Below are 24,174 nucleotides of genomic sequence, written 5' to 3' on the forward strand. Positions count from 1 at the left end.
ATTGAATGCCCAGAGTTACAGTGCAAGGATGCGAGCGACGGAGTTGCAGCCTGTGTCAATTTTTGAGGAATATACACGCAGCTTCTTGTTAAGTAGTCAAGTCAGCAGTATCGAATGGTATCGAAACAACTTCTCGCAGGTATCGGTATTTTAGGCAAATTACATTTTCAGTGATATCAAATATGTAGTATTGATATCAAAACTTACATAAGATGTAGGAAAATTGTGGGAACTTGAGTAATATTATACAAAAGGCCATGAATGGAGAATGAAGTCGGAAAGCAAAGAGCAGCGAGTACCAAGATTACTGGGTAGGGCAAACATTGTTGGATTTCTACTCGACTTTTTATGACCCATAGTTCTCAAACGCTTTTCAGAGTTGTTTCAAAACCACAACCCATCCTATGCGTTTTGCAGTGCAGATAATAAGGCCCAACGAGTACATTCACAGTCAGAAAAGTTTGTAAAAATGAATCGCATACCCCGAAATTACAAGCTGCTGTTAGCAAAAATTTTGCCTGTTATGAAAGTCTGGGCGACATTTCATCAACCGAAGCGTTAGTTTCTCATCACAATTCAATCAGAATTTCTAAGACTATCACGGCCTTCTGAACAGATCTGACGAAAAGTATCTTCGGGTACTCCTACATAGTCGAAGTTTTTACTGTTTTGCATTGCACATATGGGCCTTGCATTACACTGGAACGCATAGAAGATGGAACTTACTTGTTGTGCAGCACAATGTCGGGTTTCCATACCAAGTGAGGACTGATATTGATGGAGCGCAAACCTTGGTATTTTATAGGATCCCAAGACAACCACGGATCGTGCCACTGCTGTTGTAAATATAATAATTTCCTTCAAAACAAGTTTTCAATATTGCCACAGACAGGCCAAAAAAGAGGGTAGTTGATATGAATGGAAATATCGTACCAAAAATTTTCCAAGGCAATCCGAAGACACCTGAAGTTCTCTTTCGGCCGCCCTATGAACACTGATGAGCAGTGGGAAACATGGAATTGGAGCAGTGTTGTCTCAGGTAAAAAGCTGACTGTTATCTACACGTGGATAAAATTATGATCTAACCGTCTGATTTGTTGTCCTGTTTATTTGATTTTACTTCAGTACCTCCTTCCGCACATTATCCCTGTCTCCTCCGATTCTCCTCTTTAATTAAAGAGTTGCCATTATCTATTTAATGCCGCTATTTTGAAAATTAGTCTAAAACGAAAACTCAAGAAACGCGGGGTAGGAAATCCTTTCCAATTTATCGTAACAAGCTCGTAAGATGAGAGTGCACGGCTGACTTCCATATTTGGAAGTTAACCGTGCAACGGATTAACAAATTTATCGGTTTCGTCCTGCCAACGAACCGTCTACGAGCTGGACTGAAGAGAGTGTTTTTTACCGTACGACGTCACAACGAAATTTGAAGACAATTTCGATTAATTGTTTAAAGATGTGAAAAGATCTGTCCGAGTATAACTACTCGTGGACGCGCGTGGAAAAATGTCGGCTGGTTTCACCAACGTAACAAGCATTACAACTTGCACAAGAAAATTTATACACAATGCGGGTAAGGAGCCTTAAAGGGTCTTAAAGGGAGAGGATCTTGCACGTTGAACAAGTGCTTGATTTTGAACGTAGAAAAAATAAGTTTGATATCAATAGGTTTACAGAATCGATTGATGAGTTTACGTACTCCATTCTGTTATATCCGAAAACAAAATAAAATAAAACTGCGGTGATTCCTATTGTCTTCAAAGCGCTGTGAATGAATGAAAATGATGGTATCTTAGCAACACCTAGAACGATTTACTACCCAACGTTTCTTGGTCTTCTTGGGGTATTTCAGAGGACAGCGTAGAACTAAAAACAGGGATTATATGCGGAAAGAGAAGTGTAATAAAAGACACCGGACAATAGTTCAGACGGTTAGATGATAATTTTAGTCAAGTGTTGATAACAGTCAGCTTTCTGCCTGAGACAACACTGCTACGTGTTCGTTCCTTTCACTTTTGCATTTCGACGCCAAGTCTTTTTGGGTCTACCGTACTTTCGGGTCTCCACTTCAAGGACACGTTCACGCTGTTATCACTTTCCGTTCTCTAGATGTGACCGTCTAACATTCAACATGATTTGATATATACTGATAATGAGCACATCTTTCTCGCTACTTTGATTGCTGGAAAACATAAGCGAATGTTTTAACAATGATTTAAGGACGGTGCCTACTAATACCGAAGTATTTTTGTGCGGCTGATGACTATGCGGGAAAACAGATCTTAGCAAGGCCTATTGGAATCCAAAAAGAAAATTGGGGGTAACCACGCATTTTTCAGAGATAATTAAGCAATAATATCTCTAAAAAACGCCAAAATATAAAGCAATGTATGGGATTTTTTTCCTAAATTGAAGTTTAATTATCTCTGAAAAATGCATGGTTACCCCTAATTTTCCTTTGAGATACCAAAAGCACTTGCTAAGTTCTGCTTTATCCGCATAGTTTTAAACCGCGCAAAATTATCCCTGTATAAGTAGGCACCACCCATAGGAAACCTGAGTATCTCGAGATGCGCAGAACGTATGCGCAGTAGCAATAGTAGGCACCGTCCTTAACATCAAATCGCTAAATGAAGTTTTCGCTAAAATATATAATTAGAAGTTGTGAGCAATATTGCTGGCAATGGGCACCATTAGCCCTGTACTGTTGAGAGCTGGCCGTGCTGCTCGTAGCCATGAGAGCAGATACAGGTTACAAAACTTCTTTTAATTTTCGGTAATTCCAGAGCAGCTCAGTACCTGTATTTAATCAATGTAGTGCTACCTTCGAAGAAGCAACACTTTCAAAATAAATTATTGCGTCAAAATAAATCAACTTGGCAAAGGAAGAGAACAACCTTTATTTCAGTTGTCGTTAAAATTCACACCAAATTACATTCATTTTATTTTTTTAATGCTTATTATACAGCTAATATTAATGTAATACTTCTAGCTACAGATAAGAAATAATATTGATGATTTACATTGAAAATACATTAAATAACTGGCATTCTAGGATATCTTACAATGAAATACAAAGCCGTAGTAACGGTATAGGTTTAATTTTTTTTTTCATACGTGATTCTCAGCTCACAAATGTTAAAAAAAAAAGTAAAAAAATAAATCAATATTTCACTACATTGACTAGCTTTCCAGTGCAACAAAATAAACAGACTTTCATTTTTTAATATAAAACGTAAAATCAAAATTGTAAACAAACGAAGTAAAAAAACTTATATGATAATTAAATTTGTTCACACTTTTAAGTTAATTATGGTACTCAAAAATAGCATAATTACTAATAATATTACAATATTAACACTAATAATTATTCTAATATTAATTATCGAATGTTTGATATTAACTTAATTCTACCTAATAAGCCATGCTAGCGATTTGTCCTGATTAATCAAAATGGGACTTTTCCAAACACTTTGTGAACAAAAACCGACGAAATTAAAAGAAAAGCACATTTCTTTTTTACAAATCTACAGATCGGTATAAAGGTGTTTTTGAACCGAGAAATTGTACACTCAAGTCAGTAAAAGCGTATAAAATGTCTTGCAGTCATAATCTTTATAAACTGTAAACAAAAAAGCGACTTAAACATAATTAAAAAAATGACACAACTTCACATTACATTATGTGTTATAAATGCGTATCAGCGATTGAAATTCTCCTTAATTCATAATGCTCTTGTCCACTTATGTCCCTCTCTGGTTCTTTCTCGTCGTCTCGTGTTGGCTCCTGGTCATACTGGCCCCCAGTTTTCAGCGCAAAAACCAGGTCGTCGAAGTCCCGAGTTTCATAGTCATCTTCGTACATGTCATTTACTCGTCCCAGGCTCTCAGTGTCATCCATGTTGACGAGCATTTTACGACTTCCTTTAGGCGTGGCTCCAAAGTCTAGGTCATCCCAGTCGCTCTGTGTGCAGAAGATATTCAAAGTAAATGAGAAATACCCCTCAGAGATGAAGACATTTAAGCCACAAGACTTGTATTCTTGCCCTGGAAGTGATTCTAGTCCAACGAAGGGTATTTTGTCAGGATTTCCTTACCGCTACCCATTCATGCATCTCGGAAAGACAATAGGAAACACAATTTCTTTTCTCAGAAAATTAAGTGCACGGCAGGACTTGAACCACAGGCCCTGTGGTTAGGAAGTCCGATCTTAGCTTAAGAACAAACAAATAAACGCACAAGAACCACGACAAAGCACTTTTCGTTTCACAAACCAATCACAGCAAACATGTTTTTTTTTTTCTTTTTTATATAAGAACCAATCAAGAAAAAGAGAATAATCGTTTCTTGGTTGATACATAATTATCCATTCTCTGATTGGTTTGTTGCGTTCTTCGTGTTTGATTTGATTGGCCAAAAGTGAAAAGGCAATCAAGAAGGTGGGAAAGGGGGGGGGGGGGGAGGGTGGGGGTGGGGGACATCAATCCTAGTTGCTTCATGTTACAGAAACAGGGTTAGGCATCGCGTGGACACTTGTGGGCATCCAATAAACTTGAGTTCTTTTTAGCTGTTAAATGGGCAGTTCTCGGTGCTGCGTATTGTGCATGCAACGTTAATTAGAAAAGGTTTGAGCTTAAGAGAAGAAACTTTATTTTATGTTACAAGAATTACGTTAATATATGTCGTCACTGAAGATAAGGAAACAAACAAATGAACAAAACAAAAAGGACATGCAAACAGAAATTGTTATAGTGTAAGTACTAAAGAAAGTTTACAAATCAAAATGAACTGCTTACAGTTCCAAGCAAACAAATTGCAAAAAAGTTAACACGATGCTAAACCATTCGTATGAAAGTGAGAAACGAGTTTTATTGCATTTAAGTTATTAATATCATTTACACTTGTTAACGTTTAGACTTAGTTTAGAAAAGGGAATTGCTATTTTAACTTGTGTTTTTATGCAAAACATGCTTTTCAAACAAGTTATATTTAAACGTTATTTTTAAATGATTTACGTGATGCATGTGGTGACAAACGATCTAAGATATTTTACGTTATCAAACAAATCTTTTAAACTAACAATTCTTGGACCCGGATATCCAATGGTGGACATGCGTCGTTCAATTTTCGTCAGATAAACCTGACCCGGTTAAAAAAAAAGAAAACAAGGTTATAAACATTGATTAATCAATGAGAAAAAATACATGCAAAGTTAAATGAGCATTTTAGTTACACACCTTTTAAAGTTTTAAAAGTTTTATATAATTCTAATTAAAGCGGTTTTGTTTGACTGTTGAGAGTACACAGGAGTTTCTTTAGATTGTCAATATCGATACCAAAGTAACCGATGCCAAGACATTAGGGTATGGCAGAGCTAATCGATATTATATGGAACCGAACGGTATCATTTTCGTTTCCATACTGCACGTGGCCAACCCGAGACAAGGAAAAGCATGTGGTCAAAACTTTGACAAGGTTTTTTGTTGCGATCGGCAAGAGGTGATAAATGTAATGTTGGCTTTTAGACAATCGTAACAAAACCGCTCTATACCCCCAAACTATCATGCATTGGGGCGGTACCTTTATTCTTTGAAACTTAATAAAATTCACACAAATCATGCAGTTATAGTCATAACTGATATCAAACCTTTAGTGTGAGAGACAAATTTCCAGACTAAATATCAATAACAGGGTAATGTTAGCTCCACAGCGCATTTTTAAATTAAGGGAACTTTTGATCAGGTTTACGTTGAAGGTTCAGGTTTAAAATATCTCATGCTGAGTTTGCATGCGTAAAGGTAGTTTCTAATTGCAACAAAAGTCTGAAAAAATTATCAATTACAAAATAACCACTTTCAAAGACCAATCAAACCCTAACTCCCTTCCATGGGAGTTGTTAAGCAAAATGACCCACATCAAAATGTCTTACTCCACATTATGTATGAATACAAAACTTGTGAAAATAACTCAGAAGCTAGAAAAATAAAAATTACATATCTTTTAACAAGTCTTACCGGATCATCCGGAGAATTTCTCATCCCAGGCCTTTTGAGGCTTGATATCGACTGCCCAGGACTTCCCGGGCTATCCCTGAACATGTCTTCTCGCAATTCTATCGGCGGCGGAACAGACGGCACGGCAAACGTCTGCTTAAACACGCCGCGTAACTGATTGCGCAGGCAGCAGTACCAGATAAACACGTATAACGCCTAATGACCAAAAGAAAAATGACAAATATTTGATTATGAGCTCAAAGCAACGTAGATGAAGACGTCGAAGTCCGTTTACGAAAGCGTCACTTGAAAATGCGGGATTGACCATTTCATAAGTACAGTCTAATTTTACTGTTTTTGTTAGTGATCGTCCTGTCAAAGCGCCGCCAGTTCCTGAATAAGGTGTCAGTTTTTTTAAAACAATTCTCTACACCGTCTCAAAGAAACGCAGATGAAGACGTCGAATTCCGTTTACGAAAGTCACTTGGAAATGCGAGATTTAACCTTCCAAAAGTAGTCATATTTTACTGTTCTTGTTAGTCATCGTCTTGTCAAGGCGCGCGCCATTTGTTGAATAAGGTGTTAGTTTTTTCAAAAAATTTCTATACTGTCTCAAAGAAAGGCAGATGAAGACGTCGAAGTCCGTTTACGAAAGCGTCACATGGAAATACGAGATTTAACGTTTCAAAAGTACATTCCAATTTTTACTGTTCTTGTTAGCGATCGTCGTGTCAAAAGTTCCGTCATATGTTGAATAAGGTGTTAGCTATTTTTTAAACATTCTCTGTACCGTCTGTTAGCTTTCTCCTACTGGAAATTACTTGTAAGTTGTCCTTTGTAACTAAAAACATGTTCATCGCAAAATCTCTCACCAGTATTGCGTCTAGTGCAATAAATGTGATGATCATCCATAGGGATCCAAAAGCCAAATGAAGCCCAGCGAACAGCCACACCAGCGTAAGAAGAACGAAGAAAGCCATGATGTAGCGGATTTCTAAAACAAAAACGAATTAAACATTGATGTACTGAGATATCAAAACGACCAAACGTGTTCCATGTCATATATCTCAAAAAAGAGAAGGAGTGAAAACAGAAGTCTGAGTGCTCCTGTCAGGAGTCGAACCTAAGCCCTTCCGATTACTAGTACGGATGCTCCACTTCTGAGCTACAGAAGACTCGTGTAAACTCGGTTCACGTTCATGGGACAAACATCCTGCATACTTCTATGATTTGAATGCCATGTGTGGCATATGCGCAATAGAATAAATGTGATGGTGTATTTTAAGCCTGATAAATTAAGAGGAGGAGTATTTCATCCAATTTCCAAACGCCGAGCAGTGGCGCAGCCAAGTTTTTTATACCAACTTTGAAGTGTTTAGAAATTGGATGAAACACCTTCTGAAACCATTAATAATTCTTGGAGAAATTTAAAGTTAAAGTTGAAAGCAAGATCACATGCCCAATCTCCTTCACGGTTGTGATTTCCTTTATTTTCACGCCATAAATTATTAATGGTTTTGAGAGTACAATATACAACATCAAAGAAGTGCAAACCTCTCGCGAAAATCAAGGTTACGTGTGTCATTAGACCATCGAACACCAAAGAAGGGCTGAATCCTATTTTTTTTTTTTTATTTCCCATAGAATTTCCCATAGGTAAGGTAAGGTCAACTATATTGTACCAGGGTGGCCCATTCAGCAACGAGGCTGATATCCAGAGGGACCCTGGACTAAAAATATAATAATTAAAAATACAAGACATCGAAATAATTTAAAAATACAGAATAGAATTTAAAAATACAAGATATAAATTTAAAGATACAAGCAATAATTTAAAGAGTATAAACTATAAACAAGCATGCAATAATACGTTTTGTGCACAGTGCGTTTAATTTTGTGCGCTTAAGTTTTTGTTTAAACTTTTAATCTGCCCTCTGCTATCCATATCAATCTAAGTCTTCACTTATAGTTACCTCGGATATTGTAATGTCCGCGGAATACATCATCATAGTACTTCCACTGTGGAGTGACCTGATACGCCTGCGTGAACACTACAGCCACGCCCATCAGCAAGAGGAGGACTGGACCGACTGCGCCGGCGAGTGCAGCGTAAGCGTTTGGAATAAAGCACCTAGTGAAACACAGTTCAAGAATCACATTGAATTCAGATAACAGTACTGTTACATAAGGTTCCCAAAGCAACAAAACAACCCTCTGGAAGGTCTGCAAGCGATGATGAAATGGCGGACGTTAGCTAAAGTCAACATTCATGCCTACACTTGACGTCACAATTAACAGTGGAACACCTTGCTAAAGGTCAGAATACGTTTTTACATGTGCAAGGCTCTCCCCTCCCTTCCTCTCCCCTCCCCTCCCCTCAATTCTGAGCTAAACACTTTCGGATGTTACAAGTCGTTGTTTTCAAAACTAGGGGACACACTCGACACAGTTTTAGGAAATCCTCCACTTGATAGGATGGCAGAATTTTTGTCGCTGGTGACAATTTAGACACCTCGGGTAGCGAGAAATAATCTTGGGTAAAGTCTCTTGTCTAAGGAAAAAATACGACAACACAAAGATAACGTAGCCTCTACTGACCCCACTATCTTCAGACCGACAGTCCGATCGAATAAAAGCTTTGTAGAGTGCAACAAGACTCCCCGGACAAACACAACAACAACAAAAACGAACAAAGATAACTTACACCTGTCTAGAAAAATAAAATAAAAATGTCACGTTCATTAAGAGCAGCAACACTCACATGTCTCCGTTGTCGTGTACATCTGCGTAGGATTTCGTGAAATCCCAGCTGAAACCCAGTTGTGTAACCATAATATAGAGCACAACGACAACAACAGGCAAGCCTGAAAGAAACACACATGAATTACGTTTCTACGAGGCTGTAGCTCTTTAAAAATTGGATCTCTATGACGTGCCTTTTCCATATTTAGATAAAGATCACAATTTTATTGGTTTGAATTTATGCTTTAAACATTTGCTGTGGGTGGTCAGAGATAATTACATTCTGTTTGGTTGTAATAATAACAGAGCGGCTTTCGATTGAGTGTCGCAAAACCAAAGTATTTGCTCTGACCAATTACAACAGACGTAAACAGCACAATAAGCCAATCAGAATTACGGAAAAACGCGTGCGACCGAAACACAATTGGTTTGGGTTTGGCATCTTATTGGTAAAGAAAGTGGCGCGAACTTTGCCAACCAATCATAGAACGCAGTAAACCAAAACCAAGGCAAACGCGAAATTACTTTCGACACTCAATTAAGAACCGTTCTAGTCTGAAGAACAGCCACCCCTCAGAACTTATGCACTTGACTTTCAAATGTATTTGATATTTAAGTCCACTGATACGACTGAACTGAAAAGCGACTCCGCTTCTCGTTGCTGCTACACGGAGCATGCGTACTAACCCCATCCAAGGATGAAGAACATGACAAATTTCCTGTCCGTGTGCTCATCATTTAGCACGAAAATTCGCCACAAGTTCCACGCCTGAAAATAAAACATAAATTCACACATATTACAACTCAGCTCTCACCAACTTCTGATGCAAAGGTACTAGGGGTACTACTCCCGCCCCGGGTCCCCTCCCCTTCCCCACATCCTTGGCGTGCTTGTTTCATAAATCCCCGTTAAGTAATTGGCTTTATTAAAATTATTCAACAAACTTTACATAATAAGGTCTTAAGCTTTATAGTAAAACTGACTAAGTAAAGTTAAGAACGTTTATGGGTTCGCAGCGAAATGGGTAGGATGTAATTGTGGCCACGTTCTCGCTAGCATCGTGACTTCGCCCAGACCGAGACGACCTGCACCGTTTGCAACGTCTTACATGTTTGGTCGAGAGAGCAAAAGGACAAACATTCAACAACAGAACAATGCTCGCAACCCTACATACACAATGCAGCTGTAGGTTATAAGGGTCAAGTGAAAATAGAGTTTTTGAAGGGTACAGGTCTGTTAAAGAGATCACGTAGGCGGTGGGTGGAATCACTGCTCATATTTATCCCTACAAAGATACCCCAACAATCTACGCCTGGCTGGAGAAGCTATATATGTCTGTATTGAGAGCAACGATGTGGAGCAAAGTGATGGCAAAGACAAATTCTTGAGCAAACATCTTTCACAACTCACGTCCCTCGTGCTAACTGTGTCATCATCAATCTCCTATCAGCTACATCTATACATAAAATTAAAGTAACGTACCTCAATAAACATCCAAGTAAACTGGCACAGGAAGAAATAGTGGAAAAACACGGCGAGTACAGAACAGCGAGTAGGAAGGTCCACCAACGTGGGGCTCAGATAAGCGCCGAGAACGAACATCAACTGAAAAGTATCATGTTTAAAATAACGTAAGCTTATTATGAGACCTCGATAACTCAGAAATCAGATAATACTACCATTCCTTAAGAAAGGTAACAAACGAACACCTAACTTGTCGTTACAAATATCCATATTTGATCAAACACACAGGTTACGAAAATAAGGGGTGATCACCAAAGACAATTTTTTTTCTTAATATCTTTAATTTTGGTGAGCTCACTGAAATACGTGCATAAAATTATTATTAAATTAACATAAAAAGAAGCTTGGGTCGGTTATCTTTAAGACAGTTAAGGCGGTGTTTAGCAAAACCACGTTCTAAGGCATTTTCAATTTTGCCAACAGTCATATCTAAACATTGTCTGCTGCTGACGGTAACAAGAAGACTTGCATCCCAGACTAAAAAACTATTTATCTACTTAAAAAAAAAATAAAATAAAATAAAACACTTATAAACAGATTTGGAGGCCAGACTCTGTTTAAATAACTGGCCCAATAACTTCTAAAACCATTTCGTCACTCGCCGCTTCCGAAAGTTTGTATTAAATCAGCATCAGTGGGAATTGCGAGTACTCACCTGGCCCATCATACAAGAGAAAAACAAATGCATCAGCAACTTGGCAGCAAACATATTCGCAACGGAGCACAGATGATGGATGATCACTGCCAGAGCAAACACACCCTGATAACAAGAAAAGAAAAGATTACCATGAAAATTGTACTACGGACTAATGAAAGCCAAAGGTTAACAGGACGAACGGAGGTTCGACTCCCATGCGGACAACTCGTTTTTCTTTTCGTATGAGACATGTGGATGGAGATAAATTCAATCTGTGTTCATGCGAGTGATCACCAAAACTTCACAGTTGCGAGCATGAAAGTTGATATTATTGGCTTTCGATTTTGCTGATTCTTGTTCTTGGTGTTGTTTTGTTCCTGTTGTCGTTGTTGTAACGATGTGAAAGAAATAGAGCTGAAAACCAACTTACAATTTAGGAAAGAATCGTCAGCAAATCAATTTGTTCTCCTTGTAACGGAAGACTTACCAGGCAAACAAAGCAGACAATAAAGAAAGCTAGGTTATAACCAGCTCGGTCATCACTTTCCCCTTGAGCTGCAAAGATGGAGAGATGGTCGCATTGACACTCTACATAATCCTCTTTATCACTCTGAAAAACAAGAAATCGCAAGTTCAGAACGATAGTCAACCATCAAGTGCCAACACTAATTGCTTTTCTTCGTTTATTACGTTCTTTGATTAGTGGAACGACAAACCTTCATGCAACTTTCTGAACCAATTAAAAGTAAAACCAACGACAATCGTGACTTTATTGCAAGCGTTTTCATGCGCTTGACACATTTACATGCATTTTCTTCGAGTTCTAATTGGTCCATAGTGTTGTTTACATTGCTGTGATTACAGCTGCACCCGGATCAAAACGACGTTGGCATCGTCTTCAACAAGCCGGCAAACTGGCTTAGCAACCACCACATGCAACAACTTGTATGTGCCTCAGCTTTGGTTATTGTGAGTGTACGGACAAACGATGGGAAAAAGGCAAAATAACACGCTCACCTTTTTCGTGCATCCTTCCTTGGACCAAGCTGACTTGGAATGATCCCAGTACACACAACTAGAAAAGAAACCAGAAATGCACTCTTTTTCAATACAGCATCGTCAAGGCAATGTGGCAATGTTGTCTATCTCGTCGTTGTTATCTTGAAGCTAAAAAATTACATTTTTCCAGAGTTACATGTAAAGATAGAAAATATAAATTGAGAATACTTACTCGGCTCCCTTTGGAGTGACTCTCTTGTTGTTGGTATAAATGCGGTATGTGACAGGATTTCGGCTGCTGACGAGTGACGAGGAGTCGTTTGATGAGGTGGAGAGGACCTAAAGAAACAGACCACGCTCGGTTAAGGCTGGTTTCCGCATCGCTTAGAACACTCAACGATAACTGCCGCTGCATAAACTGAGCAATTATCAGCAGTCCAAGTAAACCTATTAGCTAACTAGGAAAAGTGTGAGCCGAACACCAAGCAAGATAAGATAGGGAACACAACAAAGAATTAACGTAAACACGGTAAAGCAAGAAACAAATACAGCAAACACTGCAAGAAGATATGTTTCTGTGAAGCTTACGTCGAACACAGGTCGATTAAAAACGATGGAATTGATGAATGTCTTTACGAGAGAGAATGAAGAAACAAGAAGAAAGAAAAGAAACTGAAATGAAATTAAAAGACGTTAATACCAAGATGCAGAAATCTAACCTTGTCACTGATGACAGGCGGTTGGCCAGGCTTGTTAAACCAGTGAGCGGTCTGATAGTCAATAAAGTGGACATCGCGACACTAAAAAACGAAATGAAGATTAACTAAACAAACTGTGGCAAGGAAATGATCAACAACAACAACAACAGCAAATGAATATAAAACAATGGAAACAGCAAACCATTAGAGTCACGCTTACCTCTAAGTCACCCGATGAAGACGTGGAATACAAATTGGACGGATACTGGAAGTAATCTTTTCCTTTGCTGCAGAGAGCAAAAACAAACACTTAAGAGGCAATGCAACTGACATTTTTCAACAAATGTTAGTGAACGTCCCAGGATGCATTTCGGCGGGCGCTTCTTAAAACGTATGGCGAGCGCAGGCTGGTTAATAACACGAGCCATGTATGAAAACATACGTGCAATTCTTCACAAAAAAGGTCTAGCTATCCTTAAGGTGATTTTTCCAGTAAAATTCGAAGCGATCACTCTTAACCCAAGTAGGTTCTTTGCATGACTGTACCATTGAAACTCTCGTACAACTTGCCCGTGAGACAGGTTTACTTACAATGAGTCGTTACCTTGGGAACTATGGTAAGCCATTCATCTACTGGCCACAGAAACTTAGATTCCTTAAGACAAACTCTACAGGAGTTAGCTGAGGATAACTGACTTGCCTGGATTTAATTTGCAGTCCATTCAGCTGAGCAGGTGTTCGTCTGAACCCTTCTACAGTGGCATAAGTTCCTGTTAAGGTTGCGGTCTGCTGGTCTGAACACGACAGGCCGTTCAACAAAGAAAATGCAAACACCTCGAAAATTGTAGAGAACTTGTCTTGACCCCTGGAATATGAAAAGGAACGTTCTTAAACTCGTTAATTAACAAAGAAACTCATAAACAAGATGAAAGCTTCGACATCCAGACCCATGTGAAGTTTCACATGTATAATAATTTTCACACGTACTTGGTGTCGTCTCTTGAGGGGTTCAAAAGTTCATCAAAGATTTTCATCATTAGGTTCTTGGAACGGTCTTCCAACCTAGAGAACAAATAATAAATAATATTGTTGTTTATATGTATACACAAACAGAGACTGTACTACTACTACTACTACTAATGATGATGATGATGATGATGATGATGAACTTTGTTCAGTTTATACTATATTGCTCTCCAACAGATAACTATTTTCTATATCGTTTCTATATTATGGGCTACGACTTGCGGACTACGGAAAAAGGAAAAATCATGACAAAATTAAACCAAACAGAAAAGTTTGAGCCCTCTGTCTTCTTCACATTTACAAGTGGCTTTTCGTAACGATTTACATTTTTGACCAGTCGAAAATTTTGGTCTTCTTTACCACAATTCATGTGAAAAGAAGGTTGCCTGTTGTCAAATAAGATGGGCCCTGGTTCGAAGTAGCGCGTCACTTACACACGGTCGGCTGAAGATGGCAGGCTCTTCTTGTAATTTAAAATGGCACTGATCGTGTCACGTGTCAGCTGCAGTTGATCCTCATCCAGTGTTTTCTGAACATTGCTGTGCAGTTCCGTGAGAATACTGCAAGGAAAACAAAATAGTCATGACTCTTGCGCATTAGGCAGCTGCAGCGATCCATTTGGATCAAAGGCTCCCTCCACCATAAGGGGCCGTCACCCAAGGATAACGACGAACGTAAATCGCCTTCTGGGGTGCTTAAATTGTCAGCTACTTCACTTCACTTTTATTTCAGATGCTACCTTAAAAAGATATACACGCACCGCGACGGCTAGCGATATTTAAAACTCACGGAACTGGCTGTCCCCGGCAATGTCCACGGCTCGTTGTGGAAGAGAATTCCAATTAACAATTGTGCGGGGAAGAAAACTGAATTTATAGATGTTATTACGGGTATAGGGCGGGACATAGTGTTCACCATGCATGGAACATTTTAATGGAACACTTGAATGGCAACAAAAAAAAAAGTTCCCTGACTTGAACGTACAACAGCAAGACGTACACTGCTGTAAATTAGACCACAACTTTCGGTGCGCAGGGGAGCTGATGAACTTGTTACGGTGAATTTAACGAAAATCTCTGAGCATTTAAGCAAATAAAATGCACGCCAAATGAACGTCTAAAATGAAAACAAAAGTAAAAGAAAATGCCTCACCGATAGATATCTTCATCACTAAGCGGTGTTTGAAGAGCTGAGGCTCGTAATCTGAGGAAGGTTGTTGTTTCTTTGTTTTCAGAAATGATAACCATTGAAGTGTTGAACTCTTGAATAATCCTGAGTTTAAGATAAGCGGCATAAAAAACGTTAGTACTTTCCCTCTCACAAGCATGTTGTCCAACAAAACGGGTGGTGGCAATGATCACCTAAATTATCCAATCATCTGTGAACACCGTTTAAGCTCTACTAAGCCTTCGAGGAGCTTAAGATGGGTGGGGCGGGCGGGCGGGGGAGGAGGAGTTTAGTACACAGGAGGGTTTATTCCTAACCGTTTGAGCAAAACAAAAATCACCTTTTCCGAACTTTTAACACAAGAGGACTGTGTTTCACAGACAAGATGTTCGATGTTGTTCATGTATTTGGTTTTATCAACTGAGTTGATAAAGTAACTGGCCACCGTAAAGAGATTTGAGTGTTGACGTTTCGAGCGTCAGCCCTTAGTCACAGCGAATCCATACTTCCTTTAGAAACAAACCCTCTTATCCCGATGTTATTCATACCTCACCACAGTAATACTTCTTCTCTTTGAAAACCTCATTTTCGTGCAAGCAACGGAAATCTTATTTGAAAGTCAAGTTTGACCGTCAATTTATTGCTGAGCTTTGAGGTATGTTTTGCATTTTTGTAACACTGATTTCAATCCTTGCTTTGTTACTAGTTGAGAGAAAAAAGAGCGAGGACTCATCACAATACTAGATATCTTCAACCTAGTTCCCCAGGGTCTCTCATCTTCTCGTCCTTTGGAACGAGAGAGATAGAGGGGAGACCGGAAGAGGAGAGACCCTGGGACCGAAGTTGAGACATCCCAACCACTAGGCCTATTAGATAAGAAGACTTTATCACAAAGAGGTAGACTCAATACAACTTTAACGCAGCAGGTATATAAAGCAATACGACTTACTTGGCCCCTCCAGTGGCATTAAGCAAAACGACCTCGAATGCTTTTGGGTACTTAGTGGCGGACGCCTCACTGGGAGTCAGAGCGATGGAAATGATCTTGGACGTCTGAAAAAAAAAAAATGAAATAATTATATTCTCAGAGAAAAATTGCCATGGAAAAATGCAAAAACAAAAATCGACGCCAGATATCCTTTTAAACCAATCTTACATTTGTAAGAAAACGGCTGGGATTAAGTCGTCGAACGCAATGTATAGGGTTATATCCCGAACATCTAAAATCAGGGTACATCGAAATCTTCCATAACTCTAATAACATTTCTAGTAAAAATGATCAATAGATAGCAGTTTTTATATTCTCAGAATACTCTACTCTAAAAATATGCTCAAGCATCAGGCAAACAGTCTCGTTTTCAATTTGGATCAAATATTCGTTTTAAATTTGAAATTTCTCGATATTTTTGAATGTTTAACAACGTCGCCTAGTCTAATACCATAGGGTGAAAGCCATGCATTCCTCTTCCGAGTAAAAGACGTCTCAGTTTCCCCAAGACGTTTTTATCAAGAGGGAGAGGAAGGCTGTTCGCTTACTATAATCTTCGAAACAAATAAAACACCCACCTCTCCCTTGGCAAATTTGATAGTCACTGTGCTAGGTTTCTGATAATCTTCCCCAGCAATAGCTTGGTAAGTCTCCACGCCTGGCTTTGTGGTGACTCTTTCAGTTAGATCACGTGTCTCGTAGTAGACCGTGACGTCAGTATCTTTGCCTTGACCCCGAATGACTTCAACGGAGACTTCTGTTAACGACTTCTCCACAGCTTTGAAACTAGAAGAAATAGAGCAGGTTCATTGTTCACTGTTCGGTACTGTAGCAGGGGCTAAATCGCAAGATATCCTTGATTAAACAAACTCACCGTAATAAAGAGCTTTATACGAGATAGAGACACCTCACCAAAGCTCCTTGTTACATTTTCGACACTTTCAAACAAAATATAAGAAATGTAAAAGGCTGGCAGAATTTACTTTTTTGACACCCGACAACGCTGCGTTCTCCTCCTTACACTTACTGTTTTGTTAGACGAAAGCCATCAGAGTTTTATCCAAAACTTCTCAAAAATTAAGATAACATTTTGTTAGGAAGGAACGATAAATTGTCCAGTGTAGTAGAATTCCTTTGTTGTCAGAAATTTTGAAACCGGAAGACTGGATGCAGAGGCTTGATCTCGTAAGGCTATAGTCATGGGCTAACGTACGCGTTTCCGCTGTCCAAATGTTTGACCAATGGCCCAATTTTGGGCAACTTATGGGGGGAGGGGGGGGGGGGCTAACACTGAAGGGGCAAATCGTAAATCTACGGTAATATACTTTTCTAGAATATAAACGACCCTGAAAAGAAAAAGACAACAAGAAATAGAGGTAAAAATAACAGCTCACATGGCATCTTTACTGAACGCTATTGTGCCGTTGGGAAAATCACTGCCCAGAACCTTGACGACAGCGGAGTTGGCTCCTGTATCGATTAGCGCCTGGTTACCACTCACAATTCCAGTTAGGTCGACATGAAACTGGCTGGCCCATTCAGCGTTCTAGAGAGAAAAGAAAAGGAAAGAATGCTTACGGTCTCTATTAATCCGTTGTGTACTTAGAACAAAGGATTTTATAAGATAGATAAAGATAAAAAACCTTCATTTTAATAGGGTAACTCCTTCAGTTTTTGTACAAGATAAAAACTGCTATCCATAGAGGCCCTATATAATAAACTAGCTATAAAATGTCATATAAAGTAAAAACTAAAAATCTAAATCTGATAAAAATTCTGATTAAAAATTACACACCCATGATAAAAAAGGCTTTTATCGTATATTCTAATTTTACAGACGGGAGTCTGACTTTATCACTGCTCCTTGTCCTTCTGGGCAATACATCCCTGTTATAATTAAAATAGTGCATAAAGGACTTATGACAATGATGACAGCACCAGGAAACCTTAATTCAAATTGCGTAGAAAATTCATTTGGAGACAAAATCCCGTGAAAATCAAGAGTAATAAAGACTACATAGATAACAGCTTCATGTGCTACTACTTACGTTATCATTAATCAAACGGATGACAAGATCTTGTTCTCGCACGCCAGAAGCAAATGTGATTATTCCTTCCCAGGCTACAACTTCACTACGGAACGCACTTTCACGAATACGCCATGATACCTGTAGGTAGAATCATAAGTTAAATCACGCGAGAAGCGAGAGACGAAGACTACGAGCAGTCCCTTATTTTTCTAGGCGTCATTAAAGTAAAGCGAACGAAACGCGCGAGTGAGCGCGACAATTGTCTCCCACGAGATTTTTCTCTTACTCCGCGTGTCGCGTCTCCTCGCAGGAGACAATTTTGCGTGGTCGCCCGCGTGTTTCACTCGCCTTTCTATTCCTGAGACTATACTTTAGTCCAGGAGAGACGACGAGAGCGCAATCCCTCTACCCTTCCACTCAAATTTTGCTTTTAAGCTTTGCAAGCTATATTGAAGGAGACTCTTCTTAAACTTTAGACACTAGAACAGAACAGGACGGAGTTGATCAGATCAAATCAGAAAAGAATAGAGCGGAAAGGAACGGGCGGGGTGTGACAGGAAAGCAAAGCACAGGACGGCACAGAACAGCATCGAACAGAAAAGAACACAAAACAACAGAATAGAGCAGAACAGAGCAAAACGGAAAGGAACAGCATCGAACACAAACTAAAAACACACACACACGCACACAAAGCAACAGAACAGAACGGGCTAGATCAGAAAAGAATATGGCGTGAGAGAACGGGAGGGGTGTGACAGGACAGCAAAGCGCAGAACGGCACAGAACAGAAAAGAACACAAAACAACAGAACAGAGCGGAGTAGAGAAAATTAGCACGGCACGGAACGGTACGGCACGGAGCAGGACAGAACAGGGGTTTTCAAACAAAGTAAGACATGCAGAAAATAGCACTACCTACCGCCACAGTATCCGGTAGACAACCAGGAGGACAGTTTTCTTTAACTGTACTAGAGGCCTAGGCGCCAAGAACAAGGAAAGAGTTTGAAACGATAGGCAGAAATAAAAGGGCAAAGATGACCTCTGCGTGGTCAGAAAATATAAATGGTGAAAAAGAAATTGGTTGAAGAGGGCAGTGCGACAAGGAATGCTCGTTAAGTAGTAGAATATGAGGGCAAGATGCCTTTTACATTGCCTTTGGATTCGACTTTAAGTTATTTTAAGTCTCAAATTACTTCTAGATTTGAATGTCCAATGGCGAAGTTTTGAAGTAACTAGCTTGAAGAGTAATTTAAAACAAAAGGAAAAGGAATATTTAGAAGAGAGCAGCTTCAAGTAGGACTGAGTATTCACATTACCCAGCAATACACACATGAATAATAAATAAATAAATAAATGGTAAATAAACAAATAAATTAAAAAATGTCTTTATTTAAGTTTCGAAGTAGTTAGCACTGTAGCGCTATAAATAAGTGAAATAAATATACAAACTGAAAATAACATTTGTTAAAAATCCCAACTAGTGGAAGGCAATCCAGTTGGCTATTTACAAAGCGTGGCCTTGATTTGAAAACGGGGCTACCGTGAAACAAATCCAAGGGGCCGCAACTCGCAACCCGGGGCCTCCGGAATACATGTCCGGCGCCGCAACCACTAGGCCACGTCGCTTCTGCTAAATGAAATACTACAAGAGAAGTAGGGCATTATGGTGCGATGGCACACCTTGCAGAGACACGTTGAAGAAGCAGCAGTGTTAACCGAGGTCATAATTTAAATTTAAATAGAAAAGTCTGTTGTAGATAAGGTTTACTTTGACAGCTCAAAGCTGATAAGATTTTTGTGAGTCCGTGAGTTTACCAAATCATTTTATAATTTTCTAAAAAAGTTCCAAGTAGGAGACAGATCGGCACAGTGACATTGTGCTGGTACGCCTTGTAGACAGCTGCACTGCCGCTACATACCTTAACTTCACCAAATGTCGCTCTTGTTCTTTGAACTCTAAGAACAACTGAAAGACACAACATCATGGCATGATTAGGACACACGCTTTGTTTTTTCGTCAAACAAAATTATCAAGTTTGCGCATGAACAAAGTAGAGATTTAACATCTCTCACCAGTTCCTGCTCCATCTTCGTCAGCTGTTGCTGTCCGTGAACCAGGCATAAAACCGATTTCTCCGTTCATCAAATCATTTCCTTGAATGGTAATAACAGCCCACGACTGACAGGAAAAACAGAAATTGAAAACATATGCTAGCGTTAATTCACAGAAAAAGGTCCTTTTGAGGAATTCAAAGCTCGCGAACGACGCCTGTAGGTCTAGTATGAAATAAAGGGAGGGGGCTGGGCACACCACGTTAATGCCGACCATGAATTTATCAAACCTGTTTACATGGAAACGCTTTCAACTAGGTCGCCGAGTTAAACTGACGTAGAAAGAACGCACTCCTAATCTAATTGTGTTTGGAGTGGAGATCGTATGGGACAATCAACGAATCAATGGATCTTGGGACGCGTATCTGGCACCCCCCCCCCCCCCCACAGATTTTGCAGGGGTGGATGACATCATCATCAACTTGGCAAAGAAGAGAGAGCCTTGGATCGAGATCATCGAACGAACTCCCTAATCTTTGATCATTACTAGTAAATAGATAAGGGGTTAGTTTTTTTTCTAAAGGAACTGTGGTGTTGCATGGGTGGGGAGTAGAAATGAATGCTATTTTTCCCTTTTCTTTGGGCGTACGTGAAAGCAGCTTTCTTCATCTATGCCAATAACGTATACAAGGCAAAGCGACCGGGTTGGGTTAATAGGAACCCGAGACGAGAAGCAAAACTGATATCTCGAGTTTAAAAACTGAATGAATCAAACATTGAACAGCTTCTGCACCTGGAGTCCACTGTCGGAATCAGTAGCTACTCTAGCGCCACCTTGGACATTTGTTAGGTAAACCAAAACCAGTTCGTCAGGTTCGGGCACGCTATCATCGTTAATTACCAGCTGCACTTTCCTTACTTGACCGCCTGCTGGTATGGGGTCTTCATTCTGAAACAAGATCAGTCAACAGAGCATTAGCAGCAGTACTGGAAATGCCTGACAATTTGATCAGCCATTTTTCATAATCGTCTAAAAAAGACAATCACTGACATACACGATGGATTTGGTACCTTTTACGATGCATTATGGGACCTCGCAGAATGCACTGCCATTGTCAAATTTAAAAACAAGTAGGTCACGGTGAGATAGAGTTTTGTGACAAAACAAAACATGTTCAAGGACATTTTAAAATTAATCAGACATTTCAGAAATATGGTCCTACAATGTCCCACAATGTCCCAACAGGTAGTTTAATGGAGATCTCGGTACACTGTATAAGCTCTTATTTCTTAACAAATTACTTGAATGATTAATTCCCATATGTTTGAGCAATCTCAGATGATCCGGATGACGTTATCCGACTTTAGACGCCTGAGACTTCAAATCGGTCGTTTCCGGGTTCAAGTCCAGCTTTGACCGCTTATGAATATCACTCGAAAATCTTTTAACCGTGTTATTTTCAGTTTGATTTACTTGTTTCTTTGTTCGAATGCTCAGCTCACAAGTACCTTAACCCATAAACACTTATCGAGGGTAAACAAAGAAACTTAGAAATGCTGGGGAGGGGGATGGGGAGGGGGAACCATGATATTTTAGCATTAGCTCCCAATCATTATGAATGCCACTAACTCATTCTTTAAAACAACATTTTCTGTGTTCAACATCAAAGTTTCAAACACAACAACATCATGGCAGTCTTACCGGGAAATTCACTCTCGTTGAAAGCTGAACATAATCGGGACCAGCGGTGGCATTCCTTTCTCCTGTCTTCGCTGCAATGGCCTCTTTCAAGGACTGCATGGTGGGACTCCAGCCCTCCCCACCCCCCACAGTCCTCACAAGGACAGATACATCACCAAATGTTCCCTGGGTTCGTTGAATTTCTAGCTCCACAGCACGAGAAGAGTTCTCTGACGCTGTTATACGAGGGTCGCGGAAACTTAGCACTCCTTGAGGGTCGTCGTTGTCTTTGATTGTTATGCGTACTGTCCTGTTCAGACCAAGACGTGGAGAAAAACCTGGAAAATTAAAAAAAAAAAAAAAAAAAAGACTTACATCTATTACTCGAAAGCGGTAGAAATACTATAGAAATAAAATACGAAAAATAATTTTGAATGAACTGGTCTATAACGAACAAACCAGGAAAAAACTCGGCAATCGCAAAGAAAAATTGCCACGATGGAAATCCTTATTCATGATACAGCCGAAGCGGTTATTACAGTAAAAGTCGTCACCTGGATGATCACTTTTTTATTTAAAAGGCCATTTTCGAGTTGATTTGAACTTCGCTACGAAAGCGAGGCTAAATGCAAAGCTTTTCATGTGAAAACTAAACTTGAATTTTCATAGTAAAAACGATGCACGAAGCAACCCGCAAAAGACCTATTAAATCAAAAAGTGATCACTCACTTTGTGACGGTTTGCACAATAAGAAGCATAAAGCTAAGCGTGAGTTATTGTGCGCAGTGAAAATTCATACTTTGTGCTAGTAGGGCTTGTTTTTGTGCTTACTTCACTGGTGGGAACATGCTTAAAGGCTTACAGCGCTATTACAGGTTACTTACTTCCGGTGACACTAGTGATGTTGAGGTACAGCACACGGTCTTTCTCCGGGTTATTGTTGCTATCAGGCACATTGACATCAAATTCTTTACTAAACTCTCCTTCAGCCATGCTGAACGATTTCGTCTGGCCGTGGAAGACGTAATTTACTGTAACAGATCCTAGCACACTGAACTGCCGAATGACTTTACACTTGGCCTGAGACAAGACAAAACGGGCAGCTATGAGCAGTGATAACACAGTACGCTCACTTTAATTAAGGCCAGCAGACTAAAGAGGACGGGGGAGGGGGGGGGGAAGGAAACAGGTCATCCGGGACTTTTTGTGGGATAGTCAGGGGGACTTATCCCATCGTGTGAACTAACCGAATAGTCCCAGAGGCCACATGTGGTCCCTATGAGATCAAACCGACTTGAACTCAAAATTCTGCCTGCCCCTTCGTGTGACTGTCCCTGGGACCAGTACCCTAGTGTAAACACTACAAGGAACTTTTCTCTCGGGAACTTGCTCCCTCGTGTGTGCCAACCGTTACAAGGGGGCGCCGTTTTATGCAATATCAATCAACATTTTGTAAGGTTAAAGTTAAAGTTGAGTAAAGAAAAAAAATCTTAATATGTTAAAGTAAAGCTTCAGATCCAATGCTGTATTGTAATATTTCGCATAAAAACAAAAAAGAAAAAACAAAAAGAAAAAAACGTAGTTCCGTTTTGGGACAAGTTAATATGAACCATCACATAGTCCTTTCCAAAATGTAACAGCAATAACGCCAAACAAGGTCAATTTTTCTCTCTTATATCACGCTGACAAATTTTATTGAAGAAGTATATCGCTTACCACTCCTCCTTCGACCGCTGCAAGGTGTTGTCTGTCTGGAGCAATGACAACAACACCGCTGTACTCAATGATCGCCGTGCGACTGGCTCCGGTGGTGATGTTTGCGCCTCCAGGAAGGTTAGAGGGCGCCGTGTGAGCTGTGACCAGATACAGTGAATACACGAGCTTCTTATTTGGGACAAGCATTGGATCAACCTAAAATACATGAAAGAGAAGGTTATTTTTTAAAAATGTTGCGATAAACTCCAAAACTGTCGTTTTTTCTCTTTCTCACTTTTCAGTTCCTCGCTCGATTCAGACTTTTAGTTTGAAGAACGCGCATGTTCGTAGACTGTATGACGAGTTAACGGAAAAGATGCCAACTGTTTCGCAGTCCAATGCTGCAAATTAATACTCCTTTTAAAGGGGGTAATGTCACCTATTTGTGATGTTAATTTGAATGGCCAAAAAACACATTTGCATCGACGGAATCGTTAAAATAATGGTTCAGTGTTGTTAACAGTAACACTACAACTACACAGAAACTAGTATTAAGTATCTTTGGCCGCGGATGGCCAAGATTAAAATGGATTGAAACTTGAAAATATTGGCTAATTTTTTCAGGTTCTTCCAGCGTATTTGGAGTAATCGCTAATAATTGATTATAGTTTGTTCTTCCCAGGAGAAATCACTTTATATTTTATTCTCGGTGCTCTAACGACTAAGTCATTTGATGTTAGCGAAAAGGCACCTTGTCAAATACTTGAGCAGTTTCGACCAAAACTCCGCGACAGTGCCCCTTTAAAACCGTCCGACCCCGGTGAAAAAAAAAAGTGGCTGTTGTTGGCACATCGTTTCTTAAGTTTATTCCCATTCGCATTCATGTGGCCATAATTTTATCCAAAAAATGAATTAAGAATAGTCATTTTAAAGTTTAGAG

At 39.6% G+C, this 24,174-nt stretch overlaps 1 protein-coding gene across 1 annotated transcript in view; it reads right to left on the reverse strand.

Annotated features, from left to right (window-relative positions):
• Positions 1-2,887: 2,887 nt before the first annotated feature.
• LOC146459784 (adhesion G-protein coupled receptor V1-like) overlaps positions 2,888-24,174 on the reverse strand; it is an 88,140-nt gene continuing 66,853 nt past the window's right edge. The window contains exons 60-87 of the mRNA XM_085088928.1: positions 23,256-23,450; positions 22,424-22,619; positions 21,561-21,877; positions 20,652-20,807; positions 19,880-19,985; positions 19,726-19,772; positions 17,826-17,945; positions 17,172-17,323; positions 16,356-16,563; positions 15,739-15,842; positions 14,775-14,894; positions 14,057-14,182; positions 13,584-13,658; positions 13,297-13,461; positions 12,817-12,883; positions 12,618-12,698; positions 12,131-12,237; positions 11,917-11,974; positions 11,387-11,509; positions 10,918-11,022; positions 10,221-10,343; positions 9,425-9,506; positions 8,757-8,859; positions 7,969-8,126; positions 6,868-6,989; positions 6,017-6,211; positions 5,066-5,142; positions 2,888-3,964 (exon numbers count right to left, since the gene is read on the reverse strand). Coding sequence (XP_084945054.1) covers positions 3,691-3,964; positions 5,066-5,142; positions 6,017-6,211; positions 6,868-6,989; positions 7,969-8,126; positions 8,757-8,859; positions 9,425-9,506; positions 10,221-10,343; positions 10,918-11,022; positions 11,387-11,509; positions 11,917-11,974; positions 12,131-12,237; positions 12,618-12,698; positions 12,817-12,883; positions 13,297-13,461; positions 13,584-13,658; positions 14,057-14,182; positions 14,775-14,894; positions 15,739-15,842; positions 16,356-16,563; positions 17,172-17,323; positions 17,826-17,945; positions 19,726-19,772; positions 19,880-19,985; positions 20,652-20,807; positions 21,561-21,877; positions 22,424-22,619; positions 23,256-23,450 — 3,762 coding nt within the window. The 3' untranslated portion in view covers positions 2,888-3,690. The remainder of the gene's footprint in view (positions 3,965-5,065; positions 5,143-6,016; positions 6,212-6,867; positions 6,990-7,968; positions 8,127-8,756; positions 8,860-9,424; positions 9,507-10,220; positions 10,344-10,917; positions 11,023-11,386; positions 11,510-11,916; positions 11,975-12,130; positions 12,238-12,617; positions 12,699-12,816; positions 12,884-13,296; positions 13,462-13,583; positions 13,659-14,056; positions 14,183-14,774; positions 14,895-15,738; positions 15,843-16,355; positions 16,564-17,171; positions 17,324-17,825; positions 17,946-19,725; positions 19,773-19,879; positions 19,986-20,651; positions 20,808-21,560; positions 21,878-22,423; positions 22,620-23,255; positions 23,451-24,174) is intronic.

This window comes from Pavona decussata, unplaced genomic scaffold (genome assembly GCF_977016875.1).
Source record: "Pavona decussata unplaced genomic scaffold, jaPavDecu1.1 SCAFFOLD_216, whole genome shotgun sequence".
Lineage (NCBI taxonomy): Eukaryota > Metazoa > Cnidaria > Anthozoa > Scleractinia > Agariciidae > Pavona > Pavona decussata.